Here is a 17,226-nt window from a genome sequence, read left to right on the forward strand (position 1 = left end):
AGATTTACATTGCTTCAATCTGAATTTTCGACGATCGTTTGAGTGATATTGCACTATAAAAACCGAAATCAAATGTTGAAATTCAGTTTCTCCACGGTTGTCCTGCTCTTTTTTTTTAAAAAATTTCTGTTTAGATCGTTGGATTTGTTCGTTTCCTATTGAAATTCGACGGGATTTACAGTTGTTTTACGTTCGATCTGGTTTCATTCTGGTTGCGTGGCCGACTGCATCGATGGAGCTTCATTCATCCTCTCCGTTTGTGACGTGCGGCTGAAGGTAAGGGGAAGTGGTATTTTTGTAATATTTTAATTTTGGGCTGTACAAATGTTCATTGGGCCGGCCCACAGTATTGTTGTAATATTTTTCCATTTTTAGAATATTCCTGTTTTTTTCCCATAAATATACATAAAAAAATTAAAAAAAAAATGCTAATTGGGTTTCAGGTGGGTTTTGGATTTTCAAAAATATTAAACTCGAACTCAATCTGGTAGAGAAACAGATTACACCCGAACCCGGTCTACAAAAATTAAAATCAATTTTTTATCAAGTTTTTTCGAGTTTCAAGCTCGGTGGGTTTTCGGGTGTAAATGTGCACCCGTAGCAATGGTGTATTTAATTAGATAGTGAAATGAAGGGGCATATGAGTGGAACCGCCAAAGCCAACTGACCCATTTTTAGGCGCGATTTTCTCTTTCTTCCTCAGCAAACGAAATGCGTACCAGGAAGAAATCATCATCAGGTAAATTTAACTTCTTGCTTCTCTCCAATCCCAGTTTTTATTTTGGTCTCCTTCACACTCCCCAGTTCTCTTTCCGAGTATAGTAAACTCAAAACACGAAATGCAATGTTTTCCTCAAATACGAAGAGACCCCACTTAGATTGTTGGTCATATGGTGATGATTTGGGTTATAGGTCTTTGATTCTTGTGTATTGGTTTGAGTTTTGAGACCCAAATAAGTGCTGTTGGCGTTATTTAAAAAAGAAAATTACTACGAGTTCATATGAAATTAAATGAGTTGTTAGTTTGCTTGTTAAGACGTTAACATGGAAAAACAAGAGGAATTGCTGACTTAAAATGTTCATTTTATCCAATACTATACCAAACATAACCATATGATGTTTGATGCAAAAGCAGAAATGAGTTTAATTTAGGTATATATTTGCTTAATATTTAAATAAGTATTAAAAACTAAAATAATGCTAGACTTTGATAAAAGCAAGCAAGCTAGATAGACATTGTCATTTGTAATGTATTTTACAGTTTCATTGCATATTCATGCATACACTTTTTTTTGTTTCCTTCATGTTTTGATAATTAGATGTGTAATATTTTTTGTGCAGGTACGGACACTTCAACAAAACCTATACGTGATTCTGAAAGCAGAAGCTCTTCCGAGTTTCTTAATGACAATGGTTTGTTCTTAAAAAGAAAAGACTTACTGGTTGCAGGATTGACTTGTAATTAATTTTATCCATGTATGTGTATGTACATGATTTCAGGAACTCTGGCTGAAAAATCACAGGAGGCTGTTGGCAAACTTCTGAGACGTTCCAATAAACGTGGCTCTAGGGGAACAAAGAAAAATGACAATAATCTGCAGCAATGTGACTTAAGTAGCAGGGTTTGTCCTATTGACTTACTTTATTAGTTATGATAGTATTTCATGTATCTAGAGTTTTCTAAATGGGGAATTAGCTACTATAACTGTGCAATGTGATTCGATGTTGTGGATGTTATGTCCATGATGGAGCCTTAAGAGACGTGGAACTTTCTTTCAGTAACTTAACATGCGGAAATGTTTGCATTTTTTTTATTTGTTCGATAATATTTCAGCAAGGAAGTGGGTCCGAAAAGGATGACAAACAAGACATAGATTCGAGGGTCAAATTAACTGTTTCGGAGGCTGATGGTTGTAGTAGAGATACAACTGGCAGCACTTTAAGGGAAGATAAAGTTGAGGAAACTTTACCATGCAATCTTTCAGAAAGCAGGGCAGACATAGATGATTTAGATTGGGAAGATGGATCAATTCCATCATTAGATCCTGCAAGTAATGAGGTGACAATTGAATTCAATGAGACACCAGATTCTGTGAGGCGGAAACCTATTCGCAGAGTTACTGCAGAAGATAAGGTGATATGTGAATCCCATAATAAGTTACTCGCTGCCAATTTTTTTGGATGATTTGTTCATCTTATTTAAATATTAAAAGTTCATTGTTTTGCTGCAGGAAATTGCGGAGATTGTTCACAAGGTCCATTTACTTTGCTTACTTGGACGGGGAAGATTAATTGACAGAGCTTGTGATGATTCTCTTATTCAGGTTGTTTTTTTGCAAATGATAATAATGATTAAAATATGATAACTATCATATGATCATCGTCTATGTTAATTATAGGATATTCTTTGTGTTTGTGTGTGTGGGTTTTTTTTTAGGATATCATAATTTGGATTTTCTTAGTAATGGGTAGTATTTTTCCACCATTTAGACTAGGGAATAGAACATAATTTACAGAAGTTTGACAACAAATCTGCCACTAATTCATAATTACATAAAACTATAGTGGTCAAAGGTGAAACAGGTCAAAAAATTATGCACAACAAGGTCCGGAATAGAGGTCAAGGTGGTGTCACCCCTTCCTTTATGTGGGTATTGTGTTTCCCATATTGTTTCCATGTGGGACTTTTTTTTTTTTTGGTTAAAATTCCATGTGGGACTTTAATATGTTGGATTTCACCTTATTATCTTGTTATCATTATCTCTGGATTTTCATATTTGTTAAGAACAGTTGCTCCCTACTTAATTGTTACTGCTTAGGAAGGACTAGTTTTTTTTGTTGTCATGTATATTACTGATTTACTCTCTGTAGCTTCCTTAGTGCTTTCTTCCTCTCTCTCTCTCTCTCGGTGGCTTCCCCGTCAGAAATTTTCATTATTTTCTTTTTTTTTTAGTGAAAGAGGGTAAGAGTTTTCCAAAGAGATTTTAGGCAAATGCCCCAACCACCTAGTTTTATTATTTATTATTGTATTTGTAAATGACAGAAGATTATTATGTTGCAGGCCGCTTTACTTTCTCTTCTTCCTAGACACTTGCTGAATATATCAATGGTTGCAAAATTAACTGCGAAGGATTTGCATCCTCTTATCCTTTGGGTACTCCATTATTTTTGATTCCTTAATTCTGCAGCGAACACACCATGTTGACGCAGTTTTATGACTTGACTCGTCTTGTATATGCCTGTGCACCAAACTTTGCAGTTTCGAGATAACTTTCATGTTAGAAGTTTAACTGATGTGAAAATGTCATTTCATTCGGCTTTGGCACATGCTCTTGAAACTTGCGAAGGGACTTCAGAAGAGGTAGTCTTTGAAATGAATTTTTAGCCTTTTTGAATTCTTCTTGTTATGAACTTTCCTAATGTATAGAGTAATAATAGTATGGAGTAAGGTATAGAGTAATAACAATGTGGAGCAAGTGTTGAAATGGTTGTTCACTTTGATGGCGAACAGATACTTAGAGTATCATAAATATTCTTGACCTTTGCTCTGAGAAGAGAATGTGAATGTCGTAATGGTTTTAATTTGATACTAGATTTGCGTAAGTTGTGAACTTGTGATAATAATTACATTTAACTCCCATTGTTTGGATTATTGTTTCTCCCCTTTGCTTTTCATGAGTTTCATCTGCTAATTTATAAGTTCATATTGATTATTGTTAAGCCCAAGGGAATCAAAATCATATACATGTGCTCACACGAGAACTTTGTTTTTCTTTGCAGATTGCTGCGTTGTCTGTGGCACTGTTTAGAGCTTTGAATCTTACAACCAGGTATGATAATTATAAATTAAAATTTGACTATTCTTCTATAGTTACTGCTTTCATTGACGTATTCTTTTTTTCTTGTTAATATTTTTGTGACAGTATAAATAGTTATTTTTTCCTGAGTATTCTGTTTTATGACATTTTATGCTTTAGATGTGGTGCATGCTTCTCCTTTTACCAAGAATTATCATCAGGGCGTATAAAGTTCATCGACATTTATAAGAAAAATGGTTACTTTTTTGTTGGTTTATCATATGTTTGTTATGACCTCAAGTATGTGATTTTTACCCTAAAGTTGCAAGTATCCTAGGACTTCATAGTCCATGATTGATTTGTGAAAGAGAATTTGATTGAGAAGTCTGAAACTTAGATTTAAAAAAATTATTTATACCTTTTAAATGTTAGCTTAAGACAGAGTACTCTAATTTGCTGATATATGTACAAGTCATTGAGAAATTTAGCTATATGAGTTTGGGTATTCTGAAAACCGTTCAATGTGTACAGAAATTACATGCAATTTTTGGTTTCTACCTGATTCATAACATCTGTAAGATGTAAAGAAATTTTTAACCTCTGATAACCTTACATGCAGAGGCACAATAGTTTATTTGGAAAGCTATTGCAAGAATTTTCTCTTTTCAAAAGTATCCATTAAATATGAATTACAATAATCTCAAAATAATTAATTAGCTTTCATCATGAGATTAGAAATTGAAGGATGCATCTGGAATTTTTCAAAATTTTCTTTTATTGTCATTCTATTTGGCTATTGCCACTTTGTCGTCACAATGCCATGGTGATGTTCATGATCATGATCATCATCAGAATTATGTTGTTGAGCCTTTGGCCATTATCCGTGGCTTTTTTGCCCCTGTCTCTACGACTCTAAATTGGGCCTAAATAGTAATCCTTAACTAAAAGAGTCGGAATTGTGAGGGTGATGTTGTATAGGAAATATGGTTTTCCTCTGTCACAAGTGAGGACTCTTAATAACTTTGGGAGGAGGTCATTCATGGGCATGTGCATTTTGTCTCTTTTTCAAAAATAATAAAACAAAGAAGATTTGGTATGGAAATTGGAATCAGACTTGGATTAGTTTTGTTTGGATTATTAAAGTGTGGATTGGACTCTAAATAATAATAAATTTATCAATTACTGGAACAGTTGAATTTTTTTTATTTAATCATTTTAGTTATATGCTATTGGCAAATGCAGTTCTACTTTAATTTTTCAAAGACAGTGGGGGATCTATATATGGTTTGGAGTTGGATTAAGGATACATTGTTTTCTGTTAACTAGAGATAGAAATTTTGGCTGTAATTAAAGATAGCTTGTCATCTTTTGCCCCTGTTTATGTAGATAATATCGGCCTCATTTTTATTGAAAGGAAATGATGATAGAAAGGAAATATTATGATAGGCAATGGCTTAGCTAAGAAATAAATTGTATTATTGATTTGTCATTGTGTGATTTTGTTTATTAGTTATGTCTGTATCAAGGGTTTTCATGTGTTTACTTTGTGACTTTAGTAATTTGCTTTGTCTCAGCGATGAATTGATGTTCGAGAAATAGTGGTGGCATTTCACGTTGGTGGTTGTAATTATTTGGTATATATAAAGGAAATGGATAATTGAGGTGTTAGGAAAAACATTATGTCTGATGTTAAACATAAATATCTCTGTATTTACTAATAAGCAGACTTGTATTTAAATCAGGTTTGTGTCCATTTTGGATGTCACCTCCTTAAAACCAGATGGAGAAAAGTCTGATTATTTTAGTCAAGATGCAAGCAGATCATGTAGGGGCATCTTCAGTAATTCAACTCCAATGGTTGCGAGACAAAGTGAGGTGTCTGCTTCTCTGGGCAAATCATTTTCACCCAGTCAGAGTGTGTATGAAACTTCTCAGAGGAGTTCATGCACGACTAAGGACTGCCACTTAACAGACAACACTCAACACACAGATTTTCCCACTAATTATGATTTGAAGACTAAACATGTCTCAGGAGATTGTTCATTAGCTTTTGAGTCGAAGCATGATTCCTCTGAGGCCTGTCTTGCCCAAAAATCTCAAGGATCAAAGAGAAAAGGGGATCTTGAGTTCGAGTTGCAGATGGAAATGGCTCTTTCTTCCACAGCAGTTGGAAATGCAGGCACTAAAATACCATCAGTTGTGAACAATTCAGGCAATAGTTTGTCTGCTTTCTCTTCACATTCGAAGAGAATGAAAAAGATTGTATGTGAAGAATCATGTTCCAATGTAATATCCACTGCAATTGGATCGAAAAGAGTAGGGTCTCCTCTGTATTGGGCAGAGGTACACTGCAATGGAGAGAACTTGACTGGAAAGTGGGTGCATGTCGATGCTATTAATGCTATTATTGATGGAGAGCAGAAGGTTGAAGCTGTAGCTGCGGCATGCAAAACATCTTTGAGATATGCAGTTGCCTTTGCAGGGAATGGTGCTAAAGATGTGACACGAAGGTTTTCTTGTTTTTTTTTTTGCCCCTAATTTTGCATGCCCTTTTATTTGCATGTTTTGTGTTTTATTTTTTTTAATATCAAGTTATACCTTACCTTCATACCTTTTGGGCTCGTCTGGTACACCGTGATGTATAGCTTGATATAATTATATCAAGAAATCAGCTTTTTAGGTTCACATCACATGTAGTGGTTGCTATATTTTCATTAAGCTGTTAGATATTAGTATGGATTCAATTAGTTATTTCGAAATTTCATATGCATTGTGCATGTATACTCTAATGGGGGTGATAATTGCTCCAAGAATGGTTTCCTAATCCATTTTTTTGAACAAATGTTTGTGATTAAGCTCTTCTTAACCCCCTATTATCTGATGATCTCAGTAGAATGCTGAATACAGCTGTGGTAAATGGTTGAATATATAGGTTTTCAAGTGGGTAGAAATGTTTTGTCTCTTTCACATTTTCAATTTGTTGATGAGACTATTCTGTTAGGGGGCTGAGGAGATGTTTCATGAATATGTTTCAGATTTTGGAGGTATTCTCTATGGTTTCTGGGCTGAGAATAATTATGAACAAGAGTTTGGGAGGTATTCTGTATGGTTTCTGGGATGAGAATAAATATGAGCAAGAGTACATTCTTAGGTGTTAACATTCAAGATGATTTTGTGCTGTCTTTGGCTGAGGTGGTGGACTGTAAGCTGGAGAGAGGCCAATTATTCCTACTCCTTCCTTTTGGAGGAAATTCTTTGAGTGTATCTTTTAGAGACCGATTATTAGAAAGGTTGCAAATTGTCTTGATGGATGGCGTAGAACCTTTCTTGAGGTGTCAGGCTAACCCTTATCTCAATTACGTTCTCAATCCCTCTATATTATATATCTCTGTCAGTGGGAGTTAGTCATTCTTTAATAAAGGAGGTATTGAGTGATTTCTTGTTGGCAGATTGTAGTGGGGATAGCAGAATCAATTAATGGTTTCGGAGGAGGTTGCCCAAAATATGTGAGAAAGGAGGATTGGATATTGAAAATTTGATTAAGAAGAATAAATATGTTGTTATGAAATGATTGAGGGGAGTTTCTTGAGTCAAATACGTTATCACATACCTTGACTTTGTAGTTTGTGTGAGGATTAAAGTGGGAAATAGGAGGAGGCTGAGGTTCTGGAAAAAATTATGTCATGGTTCTAGGCTGCAGGAAGGTTATTTCCCAGATTTATGGTGAGTTGAGCGAACGAGTAATCTCCGAGTTTTATCTGGAATTTTATTTTAAGAGAAGGGTGAGTGGTAGAGAAGTTCCTCCTTATTGGAAATGTTGCATCTTGTTAGTGGAAAGTTCATTTCCTCAGGTATGGAGGATAAGAGGGAGTGTATATTAGATCTGAATGCTAGTTTTGTATGTAAAATCAGTGTTTCTTATATTGACAGATGAAGAGCCAGATAGGTATGTTGCATCTTGTTAGTGGAAAGTTCATTTCCTCAGGTATGGAGGATAAGAGGGAGTGTATATTAGATCTGAATGCTAGTTTTGTATGCAAAATCAGTGTTTCTTATATTGACAGATGAAGAGCCAGATAGGTATGTTTAACCACATAGGCTCTTATGAAAAGCAAATGGTCCTGTAAAGATAGATCAAAGTTTTGGGGTGGCTGGTGGCTCTGAATAAGATAAAGATGATGGATTATATATAGAAATGATGTTCCATCATGGTGTGTTCTTTGTAAGTTGAGTTTTGAGTTTACAGTTCACATCTTCTTACATTGTCAGTTTGCAGGGAAATTATGGGTACAGTTATGAGGTGATAGTCCTAGACTTCATAAAAGGCCTTGATTAGAAAGGAACATTATATGGAGATGTTGTGTGTGGGTATTATATGGACAATTTGGCTTGAGAGGAATTGTAAGATGTTTTAAGATAAGGAGAATGAGATGGAGTACATAATGGAATGGATTAAGCTTTAGATCGCCGTATGGTTAAAGATTGTCAAAGAGTTTGCCTCGAAAGATTTTTCCTCATATGGGGTCGAGTGTTTGTTATAATAATTTTCTCATGTTTGTAGATTTTTATATCTTTTTTTTTTTTCTGGTATTTAGCTATGTCCTGGGTTTGCTGGTTTTTACTTTGTGTGAGTGAACCAGTTAGGTGTGTTGCCTAAGCTATTCTTCTTTTGTATGATTCACTTATTATCAACAGTTTCGTTTTCTCTATAATTCTCTTAATTAAAGATTGCCACTTTTCAGCATTCCAAGTTGATGTTAATATTTGGAGGTTCCTGTTGGCCAAGGTTATTAAACAAGACTAAAATGATATTTGACATTGTAGGTATTGTATGCAGTGGTACAAAATAGCATCAAAACGTGTTAACTCAATTTGGTGGGATGCAGTCCTTGCACCATTGAGAGATATCGAGTCAAGAGCAACCGGTGGTATGGTCCTTTCGGAAAATGACCATGTAGATTCCTCATTCAATCCTAATGATTCAATGAGAGTTTCAGAAAATCTGAAAGATGAAAACTTACCTAACAATCCTGTCTTGCTTGGGAAGTCTGGCCTTGAAGTCTTAAAAGATTTTGGTGAGAGGACTGGTGTGAAATCTTCTTTGAGAAATTCTTTGATAGCTACAAGAAGCTCTCTTGAGGATATGGAATTGGAAACAAGAGCTTTGACTGAGCCACTTCCTACAAATCAACAGGTTTCTAGGAACTTAGGATGGTTTTGATTGCCTCAATAATTAAGTCTAGTAGTTGCAAATTTTCAATCATATTAGATTTATTTACTTTTTCTTCTTTTGTAGGCATACAAAAATCACCATCTATATGCCATTGAAAAATGGCTTAACAAGTATCAGGTACTTCATCCAAAGGGTCCCATTCTCGGTTATTGTTCTGGTCATCCAGTCTATCCTCGAGCATGTGTTCAAACTCTCAAAACAAAAGAAAGATGGCTGCGAGAGGCATTGCAAGTCAAAGTCAATGAGCTCCCTGTAAAGGTGTTGTGGATGATTCAAATTCGGATTGTTATGTGCTGAGTTAAAGTGAACCAGATTTGTGAGCTTTTTATCATTGTTACATTTCCAGGAATCGAAATATTCTAGGAAGCTTCAAAAAGTAAAATCTTTTGAAGACGATGATTGTGCCAGGAATAACTCTGAAGGAACACTCGAACTGTATGGGAAATGGCAACTGGAACCATTACAGCTGCCACATGCTGTTAATGGATTAGTACCAAAGGTGCTTTTCTTCACCCTTTGTTTGTTTATATTAAAATTCTAGATGGTGTTGGTTTAACAATCAATTATGAGTTCTCATGTTTTCACCCCCAATCTTCTGCGCTCTTTAACAGTTCCTCGCTCAATTCTTTTATAGTCCATGCTGTTAAACTATACTAATGTTAGCATTAGAATATTCTATTACACCTGTGACCACCTTGGAGTATCTGCAATTATCACATGCCCTAGCTTGATAATGCACACTACCACTTTATAAGTCTCCTTCTTTCTTTTACTTTTATTGAGACTGAATTTGCTTCGTTCAAGCTCCATCTCTAGATAGACTTCTCACTTCTTATATACTGAGTTAATTTTGTCACAGAATGAACGCGGTCAAGTGGACGTGTGGTCTGAGAAGTGTCTTCCACCAGGAACTGTGCATTTAAGGTTGCCAAGAGTATTTTCCATTGCCAAGGAGCTGGAAATTGATTATGCACCTGCCATGGTTGGCTTTGAATTCAGAAATGGTCAATCTTATCCTGTCTTTGATGGTATTGTAGTTTGTGCCGAGTTCAGGGATGTGATACTAGAGGTAACCACATTGTCACATTAAGAGTGAATTCTGGTTCTTGTTTTATATAATATATATATGTATATATATTCTCATGATCCGTCAATGTAATTAATTGTTAAGTTTCTTTTTCCTCTTTTGCATTCTTTAAATCTTAGTGCCATCCATTAGGGAATATTAAACTTACAGCCGGTTAACTATGTATTTTTGATGAAATCTTTTTGTTTTTAATGTGAAATTCTGATATCAGTGTCTGTATATTGAATTAGTTTTGAATGCAATTCCTTCATCTAGAAGAACAAATTCTGAAACTAAACTAGTTTATTTCCTGTTCAGGCATACAGGGGAGAACAAGAAAGAAAAGAGGCTGAAGAAAAGAAAAGGAATGAAAGGGAGGCTATATCTCACTGGTATCAGCTTCTTTCGTCCATTGTTACCCGGAAAAGGATTAAGGACCGTTATGGGAAAAGTTTGTCGTCACAAGCATCTACAGACATCAAAACCGCAAGTAATATCTCAAATGTGCATGTCAGTGCAGATCAGGCTGTTAACCAGTCTTTTAGATGCCAGGAAGGAGACATGGACACAAACAAATTAGGTACTACATCCACTGATTTGCCAGAAGAACACCAACATGTATTCTTAACAGAGGACCAATGTTTTGATGAGGAGAACTTGGTACTTACTAAACGATGCCATTGTGGATTTTCAATTGAAGTAGAGGAATTATAATATCAGCAATGAGAGTATAGATTCGGTGTTGTAGAGTGTATCAGAATCGGTTTTGTATATGATAGTAAGGGGAGCACAAATCTTGCTGAGATTTGAAACAAAGCAGGCATGGAAAGCCTCATGGTTGCGGAAAAATCTCACATGTACTACAAAATATAAGGTTTATTATTTCTCTCTTTATCCCCTTTGTTAAAGTTAATTATGTTTACACTTTATACGTCATCAGTTTTGATTTTTATCCCCCAAAATACATCAATTCCGTACTTTTTTATTTTATTCAAACTTTTACATTTTACCGTACATTAACTTTCTAATTTTTTTCACTAATATCATTTAAATATTCTCATCAAATATATTTTATCTTTTAAAATTTGAAAAAGAACTGATGGAAAAATTATGCAGCAGCTGATGGAGATTTTTTTTTTTTAATTATATATATTATTATCCAAATATTTGGAGGGAGAAAAGTTTACAACTACACTTAGTCATAAAAGATATGCTAGATGATCAAAGTTGTTCCAACAGAAATAGATCTTAGCTTTTCTGGAAAGCTTGAACCTACTAAAATACATGTCATAGAAACACACAATTCTGATCCATATTTATTTATGCCCCGCAGATGTCATTTTAACTAACCTTCAAAAGATGTAGAACTGAATAATAACAGGAAAGATGTAGAACTGAATGATAAAAGGAAATCGTATAAACAAAATTTGTCATATGCATATGGTATGTGTAGATAAATCATTCACCAAACACACGTAATGCACATGCTTCTTTTCATCTCACTTCACTTTCGTTGGATGAAGTGTTTTTGAAACTTCGTGGACTTTACAGTAACATTTTTACTCTAAATTCAAAGAACAAACTCTGACAGCAAATAAACATGGGGCCTTCATTTCTTTCTTTGGCCTGCATTCCGATCACCCGTTTAAGCAAGTAATATTACTCAGAAAAATCTCTCTACACCATTTACATGTCAATCCACAAGCCCTTCCGGCCAAATTCTTTAAAACAGACATAATCAGACTGAACTGGTTGCATCTGCATTTATTGAAATAATAAGTTACACCTCAGCTCTAGTAGTTCTTTATGTGTTGAGACAAAACAATATGGTCTGTCCATGTATGTTATCCAAATTTTATTAAATTGGATTAGAAGAGCATACGACGGGGTAACTTATGATAACATAATTACAATTAAACAACGAAAAGTAGCTCATATTAAGAAAAGAGAAAGGGAGAGAGTGAAAGTCTTACCATTATATTACTTCAATGCAACTTCACCAAGACCTTCATTCATCATCATTAGTATTCCTCATTTGAACTTCAATGTTTTTTAGATCCCTTAAATGCTGTAAAATCTCTTGGAGAAGATCCATCCCTTTGTCTCCCTTTTTAATGGAACTCATGCAATTCTTGAGGAACTCCTTGTCTGCTTCAAGAGCTTGTAGCCTCTCATAGACATGATCTACCTCCTCTTCAATGCCTACTTTGTTGCTCTCCAATGCAAACATGGAAGCTGAGGAGTTTTGCATATCAACAGGTTTTGATGTGAGGTTTTCTTCAGTTATGAAATGTTCATTATACTCATCGCCTTCACCTGCAGCATCTAGAAGTGGAAGGAGCTTCTTTGCCATGGAATCCATGTATTTCTTCCTCTCAGTGTAGTCGTAATTCATTTGATTGCCAACATCTGATACCCCATTCTCTCCTGTACTTCTGCTAAAATCATGGTTCCCTTCAAAGTCTTCTATGTTTGACCTGGATGAATCTGCAATCAGTTTAAGATCATTGGAAAATCCCTCGTCTTCTCCTCCCAATTGTATTATCTTCTCCTCCAACGCTTTTAGCTGATCCAGAATAGACAGCCTCTCCTCCTCAAATTCAGTCAAAGAGTCATCAAGAATGCTTATGTGCTTCACACAGTCTAGTGCTATTTCCTCTAAATTTTGTACTGCATCAGCTGGTGTGCTGATGTCGTTACTGTTTTCTTGGTGGTCACAGAGGCTGCTATCTTCAGCTCTTAATTCGTGGTTTAGATCAATAGATAGGCCATCACTATCCCATGTATGGCTGCAAGAGGCAGAAGAATTCCTACTTCTTACGCTTCCATCTCTAAGCCTTCTAATCATCCTCATTTTCTCTTTTTCCTCATAATCCTGTACCTTCTTTCGATATTCATCTAGTTCCTTTTCGAGTTCTTGCTTCTCCTTCTCTCTTTTGACCATGAGGTCATTGAGCAGCTGCAAGGCTTCTTGGTCATACTCAGATTGTTCCTCCATCATCCTCTGATACTGCAACGCCTCCATCTGCATTGCAGCCTTCTCTTCTTGAAGCCTTGTTATCATTGCCATAGTTTGATTTGCAGCTATTGCAGAAGCACTTCTCTCCTCTTCTAATTCTGTATATAAGGCACTTAATGCCTTTCGTTCTGATTTCAGTGCTGTTTTAAGGTGTTCCATGCTTATAACTCCATCACCACCTTCCACCTCACTTAAAACACTTCCATCCAAGGACTCCTTCGACCCAGATTCTCTTTTTTCAGAAAGTAACATTTTCTTATCCAAGTGATATAGACTATCGGTAGAAGTTGGCGTGTCAGGAAATTTCTCTTCCTTCACTGCATTAGGCTCTGAAAGAATGCATGAGTGATCTCTTCTCTCTTGATTGGTGTCAAAGAAGCTCGTTGTTTCTTGTTCTTTTGGTTTCGCAGTAAGCTCCAGATCTACCAAAACAAGTTTTGTATTAGAAATCTCTTTTAAGATTCAGCAGATTCTGCATTAGTACAATAATATGATTCATTGAGAAATTACAGCATCAAAATTGAGGTTTACCAAGGTCGGTCTGAGCCACGAATGCATCGCAAGGTTTACTAGAATTGTCAATATCATTGTGTTTTGCAGGAGAGTGTTCTTGATCAGCAACACAATCAGACAAATGAGCTCGCTCCACAGTTTTCGATTCAATCAACTCATCCAAAGAATGTTTTGCATTCTCAACTTCTGTTTCTTACATTAGATCAAAGAGATTAGCATGAGAAAAAGCCAGCCATGCCTAATTGTAGAACAATGTAGTACACAAATAAGAAAAAAATAAAAGCATTTTCTTTGTACCTGGACTGATATTTGGTGTTACAATTGCTTCTTCGCTCGCATTGATTTGTATAGCATGTACTTCTTGAGTACAACCAACTTGTTCACTTTCCATGCTGACCAATTTGTGTTTTCCATCAGCAGCAGCTCTAACTGAAGATTGATCAGCTACAGTCATGACCATTTCTAGGTTTCCAGCTCTTTTGCTGTCACTCTCGTTCGTCTTGTTTATTGATCCTTCTTGAGAGACTTTGAGTCCCGACAAAATCATCGATTCAAAACGTAATTTCTCATCCTGGCGATTACCTTCCTCTTTCAAGTTTTCTTCTTTTAAGCTGCTGCCTCCTCGGTCTGCTTGAGTTGAAGAATCGATCAACTCAATAGGAACCAATCTATGATTGAGGTCAAATATTCTAAGACTATTGGTGGAGGTGCATTGAACATCTTCAATCAAATTATTTTCTTCTTCTGGACAATGGACAGTAGTAAAATCCGAGCTCTGCTGAACAATCTCACTGCTGCCATTAGAACCTTGTCGGGCAATGTCAAAGGAACCACCTTTGCTATCTTCCATTGCTTCCTTCTCATAACATATAAACATTGATGAGGAGCTTAGACAATCTTCTTCCATGGTATCTCTCGAGTTAAAGCTACAAACATTAGAAGGAAAATGATGTTCATCTGTAACAAGTTCTGCCTCATCATGTTCTTCTCCATTACTTCTCTTATGTTTTTTTAGCTTATCAGAAAGTATTCTCCCCAGAAACTCACCTCCATTGTTGTTCTCACCTTCATCATCATCCACAGCTTCCATAACCAAATCTCCTTTCTGACCATACTCCAAAGATCCCCAAGAAGGCCTAAACAATAAGTATGAATCTAAGTTCTGTCTCCTACTCAAGTTCTCATTGCAGCAACAGCACTTTAAAACAGTCTCTTCATCATCATCACCATCATCATCATCATTTTCAAGCTTGTCATTACGGCTCGGCTGAGAAGCCAAGCAATCCCAGCACATTTTGCTTGATTCTGCCAGTTTTCGATGATTTGAACAGAACCCAAGCTGGGATATCTCAGCAGCATGGTTATCACAGAGGAGATCTGTAACATATGACCTCTTGTGCTCTCCTGGTTCCAATATGTGATCAACTCTTGAACACCATAAACATGGCTTTTGAAGGCCAAAGTAGCTAGCAAACTTGGTGATCATGTAACTGAACAAAGAGTTAAGGAGGAGGAGCAGTATCAACACCCATTCAAGGACTGCATAAACCAGAAGTAGCACTAGTTTGTGTGTGCCGTTTCTGTGAAGCATGGTTGCAAACCTGTTGGCAGCCATGGATTTTGCTTCTGTTTATTTGTTCTATCTATCTATCTATCTATCTAGAGAGAGCAGAGTCAGTGGAAAAGAGAGTTTTCTCTGTTAAAAGAGAAAAATATGCCTCTCCATATGTTGTATTGTTTTTTTGCTGCATTACCACTACAATAGTATTGCTACTATTTTATTTAGAAAAGGTAATAAGATCTTTTGTTTGGTGACAACAGTAAATTACACCTAAAAGTAACTATATGTTCAGATACTTTATAATAAATTGTTACATTACATAATTAAGAATGAATTTGCATGGATTGATATTAATTTAAGGAAAAGAAAAGTTCAATGAAGCTAAAGGTAACGGTAAGAGGCGCCTATATAAAGATGTTTCTTCCTTCTTTTTGGAAGGTGGTGGGGTCTACAAGACTACAACAACTCAATAGTTTTTATTAATATGTTTACAAGTTACAACTTTAATTCTGTTAAGATCTGTCTTTTGCTGGGTTCACCTTTCCCTTTTCTCGTCATTTTTTCATTTTTTATTTGTAATTTGGAAAATGTTTTTTGTCCGAATATACAAGGGTACCTATATATTTAGAGCAAGATTTTTTATTTTTTTATTTTTTTATTGCAGGGTGTTAGTTGCAGCATTAGACTAGTAATTAATTAATATGATTTCCACGTTGAGTTCACTCAAGACTTCAATGAATTATTTTGGCACGGCCACATGATCCGTTGTGACAAAACAATTAGGCATAAGCAATAATCACATAAAAATGCAATGAATGGGACTAATTTTTCTTAAAGCAAAATGTGGGGACTAAGGAATGATGAAACATGGGTGTCAAATAGTGGCAAGCATGAGGGAAAGGACTCAGTTAAAAGAAAAAGTGACATGAAAAAGTGAGAGGAAATGGATCAACATGAGACTGTGATAGTGAGTTGGGAGCTTTTTATTGTATTTTATCATTATTTTTTATTTATTTATAATAAATGGAACAAAGATAATGATGGTTAAGTAAGTGTATTGCTCTTTTAGACCTCTCTCCGCTTTCTTTTACTTTTGGAAGTTGAATAATTGTATGGAATATTGTTTCAAAAGTCCAACTAAAAGCTTACCAAATTAAAGCTTAATTGAAAATTAGAGAAATAATAGAAGAAAGAAAAACCTAAATCTTTTACCGGGGTAAATTTAGAGAGAGAAAATAATGGCACGTTTACTATAGAGTATTCAGAATTGAAATAAATTAATGGAGAAATGTAACAGAATAAATAAAAAATAATCGGAATCAATATTTATATTGTTTACTAAATTTTTTTGGAAATGAAATAGTTGTGATTTATTTTGTTTACTTTATTAGGAAACGTAATCGGAATGCTTAAATTGACTAAATTGCCCTTTTAAGTTAAACTATATTATATAGTAGTTATTTTGTAAGACATATTTTAAAGAACAAAATTTTCATTGAACATAGATGACAGAATAAAGGCAAGGGAGAGTCGTATAATAATTTGGACTTGGTAATTGGTATTGTGTACAGTTTTTTTTTTTTTTTTGGCAAAGAATAGTATTGTGTAGAGTTGATGTTGTATATATGGGTTGGATTTTTTGACATAGCATGAGTCTGGAAGACACGAGCACGACCTAACACAAAAAAATATGGGCTTGAGTAAGACACAATATGCTGCTGTAAATTAGTATAACATGATAAGAAAAAAAAAAATAAACTTAAGTACGACACGATACGAGATAACATGTAAGTACTCATAATTTGATACAAATGTATTTACAAATAAATATTCAAAATTTATTCATTCTAATTAATTTTTTATATGATTATGTGTAAAGTATTATTAAAATTATATAAAAATAATTGAAATTATAAAAAATACATATGATTTAATGATAAACTCATTAGTTGTTTAAAAAATAGTAGAAAAGTAAGAGCCTGTATAAGAAAATGGATTGACCCCTTCATGAAAAATAAATAGGTCCGAGTAAAACAT

At 35.0% G+C, this 17,226-nt stretch overlaps 2 protein-coding genes across 6 annotated transcripts; one reads left to right on the forward strand and one right to left on the reverse strand.

Annotated features, from left to right (window-relative positions):
* Nucleotides 1-481: 481 nt before the first annotated feature.
* LOC115699260 (DNA repair protein RAD4) lies at nucleotides 482-16,227 on the forward strand. Of its 4 annotated transcripts, none has more exons than XR_009684444.1 (15): nucleotides 482-739; nucleotides 1,342-1,413; nucleotides 1,501-1,622; nucleotides 1,835-2,134; nucleotides 2,232-2,324; nucleotides 3,062-3,154; nucleotides 3,260-3,361; nucleotides 3,781-3,830; nucleotides 5,540-6,307; nucleotides 8,622-8,991; nucleotides 9,094-9,288; nucleotides 9,377-9,529; nucleotides 9,890-10,099; nucleotides 10,415-10,970; nucleotides 15,854-16,227. XR_009684444.1 is itself a non-coding variant. In XM_030626578.2 (14 exons), the coding sequence occupies exons 1-14, from the start codon at nucleotides 712-714 to the stop codon at nucleotides 10,808-10,810; spliced, it is 2,952 nt and encodes a 983-aa protein (XP_030482438.2). In that variant the 5' UTR covers nucleotides 482-711; the 3' UTR covers nucleotides 10,811-11,110. The 4 variants fall into 4 exon arrangements, 2 of the variants coding, with proteins under 2 accessions (XP_030482438.2, XP_030482439.2); XR_009684443.1 differs by lacking the exon at nucleotides 15,854-16,227 and adding an exon at nucleotides 14,049-15,446; XM_030626578.2 differs by lacking the exon at nucleotides 15,854-16,227 and having other exon boundaries at nucleotides 10,415-11,110.
* LOC115699261 (myosin-binding protein 3) lies at nucleotides 11,391-15,243 on the reverse strand. 2 transcript variants are annotated; one of them, XM_030626582.2, is made up of 4 exons: nucleotides 13,926-15,243; nucleotides 13,647-13,814; nucleotides 12,070-13,537; nucleotides 11,391-11,854 (listed from the first exon to the last, which is right to left on the reverse strand). In XM_030626582.2, exons 1-3 carry the CDS (start codon nucleotides 15,241-15,243, stop codon nucleotides 12,105-12,107), a joined length of 2,919 nt encoding a protein of 972 aa, XP_030482442.1. In that variant the 3' UTR covers nucleotides 11,391-11,854; nucleotides 12,070-12,104. The 2 variants fall into 2 exon arrangements, with proteins under 2 accessions (XP_030482442.1, XP_030482441.1); XM_030626581.2 differs by having other exon boundaries at nucleotides 13,647-13,820.
* Nucleotides 16,228-17,226: the final 999 nt, after the last annotated feature.

This window comes from Cannabis sativa, chromosome 9, assembly GCF_029168945.1.
Source record: "Cannabis sativa cultivar Pink pepper isolate KNU-18-1 chromosome 9, ASM2916894v1, whole genome shotgun sequence".
NCBI classification, from domain to species: Eukaryota; Viridiplantae; Streptophyta; class Magnoliopsida; order Rosales; family Cannabaceae; genus Cannabis; species Cannabis sativa.

Bases quoted from the DNA above. Each gene is read 5' to 3' on its own strand.
- LOC115699261 (XM_030626581.2), bottom strand. From the start codon at position 15,243: ATGGCTGCCAACAGGTTTGCAACCATGCTTCACAGAAACGGCACACAC. The intron at 13,821-13,925 runs GTACAAAGAAAA...ATCTAATGTAAG, and splicing joins AACACCAAATATCAGTCCAG to AAACAGAAGTTGAGAATGCA. The intron at 13,538-13,646 runs GTAAACCTCAAT...TTGTTTTGGTAG, and splicing joins CGTGGCTCAGACCGACCTTG to ATCTGGAGCTTACTGCGAAA.
- LOC115699260 (XM_030626578.2), top strand. From the start codon at position 712: ATGCGTACCAGGAAGAAATCATCATCAG. The intron at 740-1,341 runs GTAAATTTAACT...TTTTTTGTGCAG, and splicing joins CAGGAAGAAATCATCATCAG to GTACGGACACTTCAACAAAA. The intron at 3,831-5,539 runs GTATGATAATTA...TATTTAAATCAG, and splicing joins GCTTTGAATCTTACAACCAG to GTTTGTGTCCATTTTGGATG.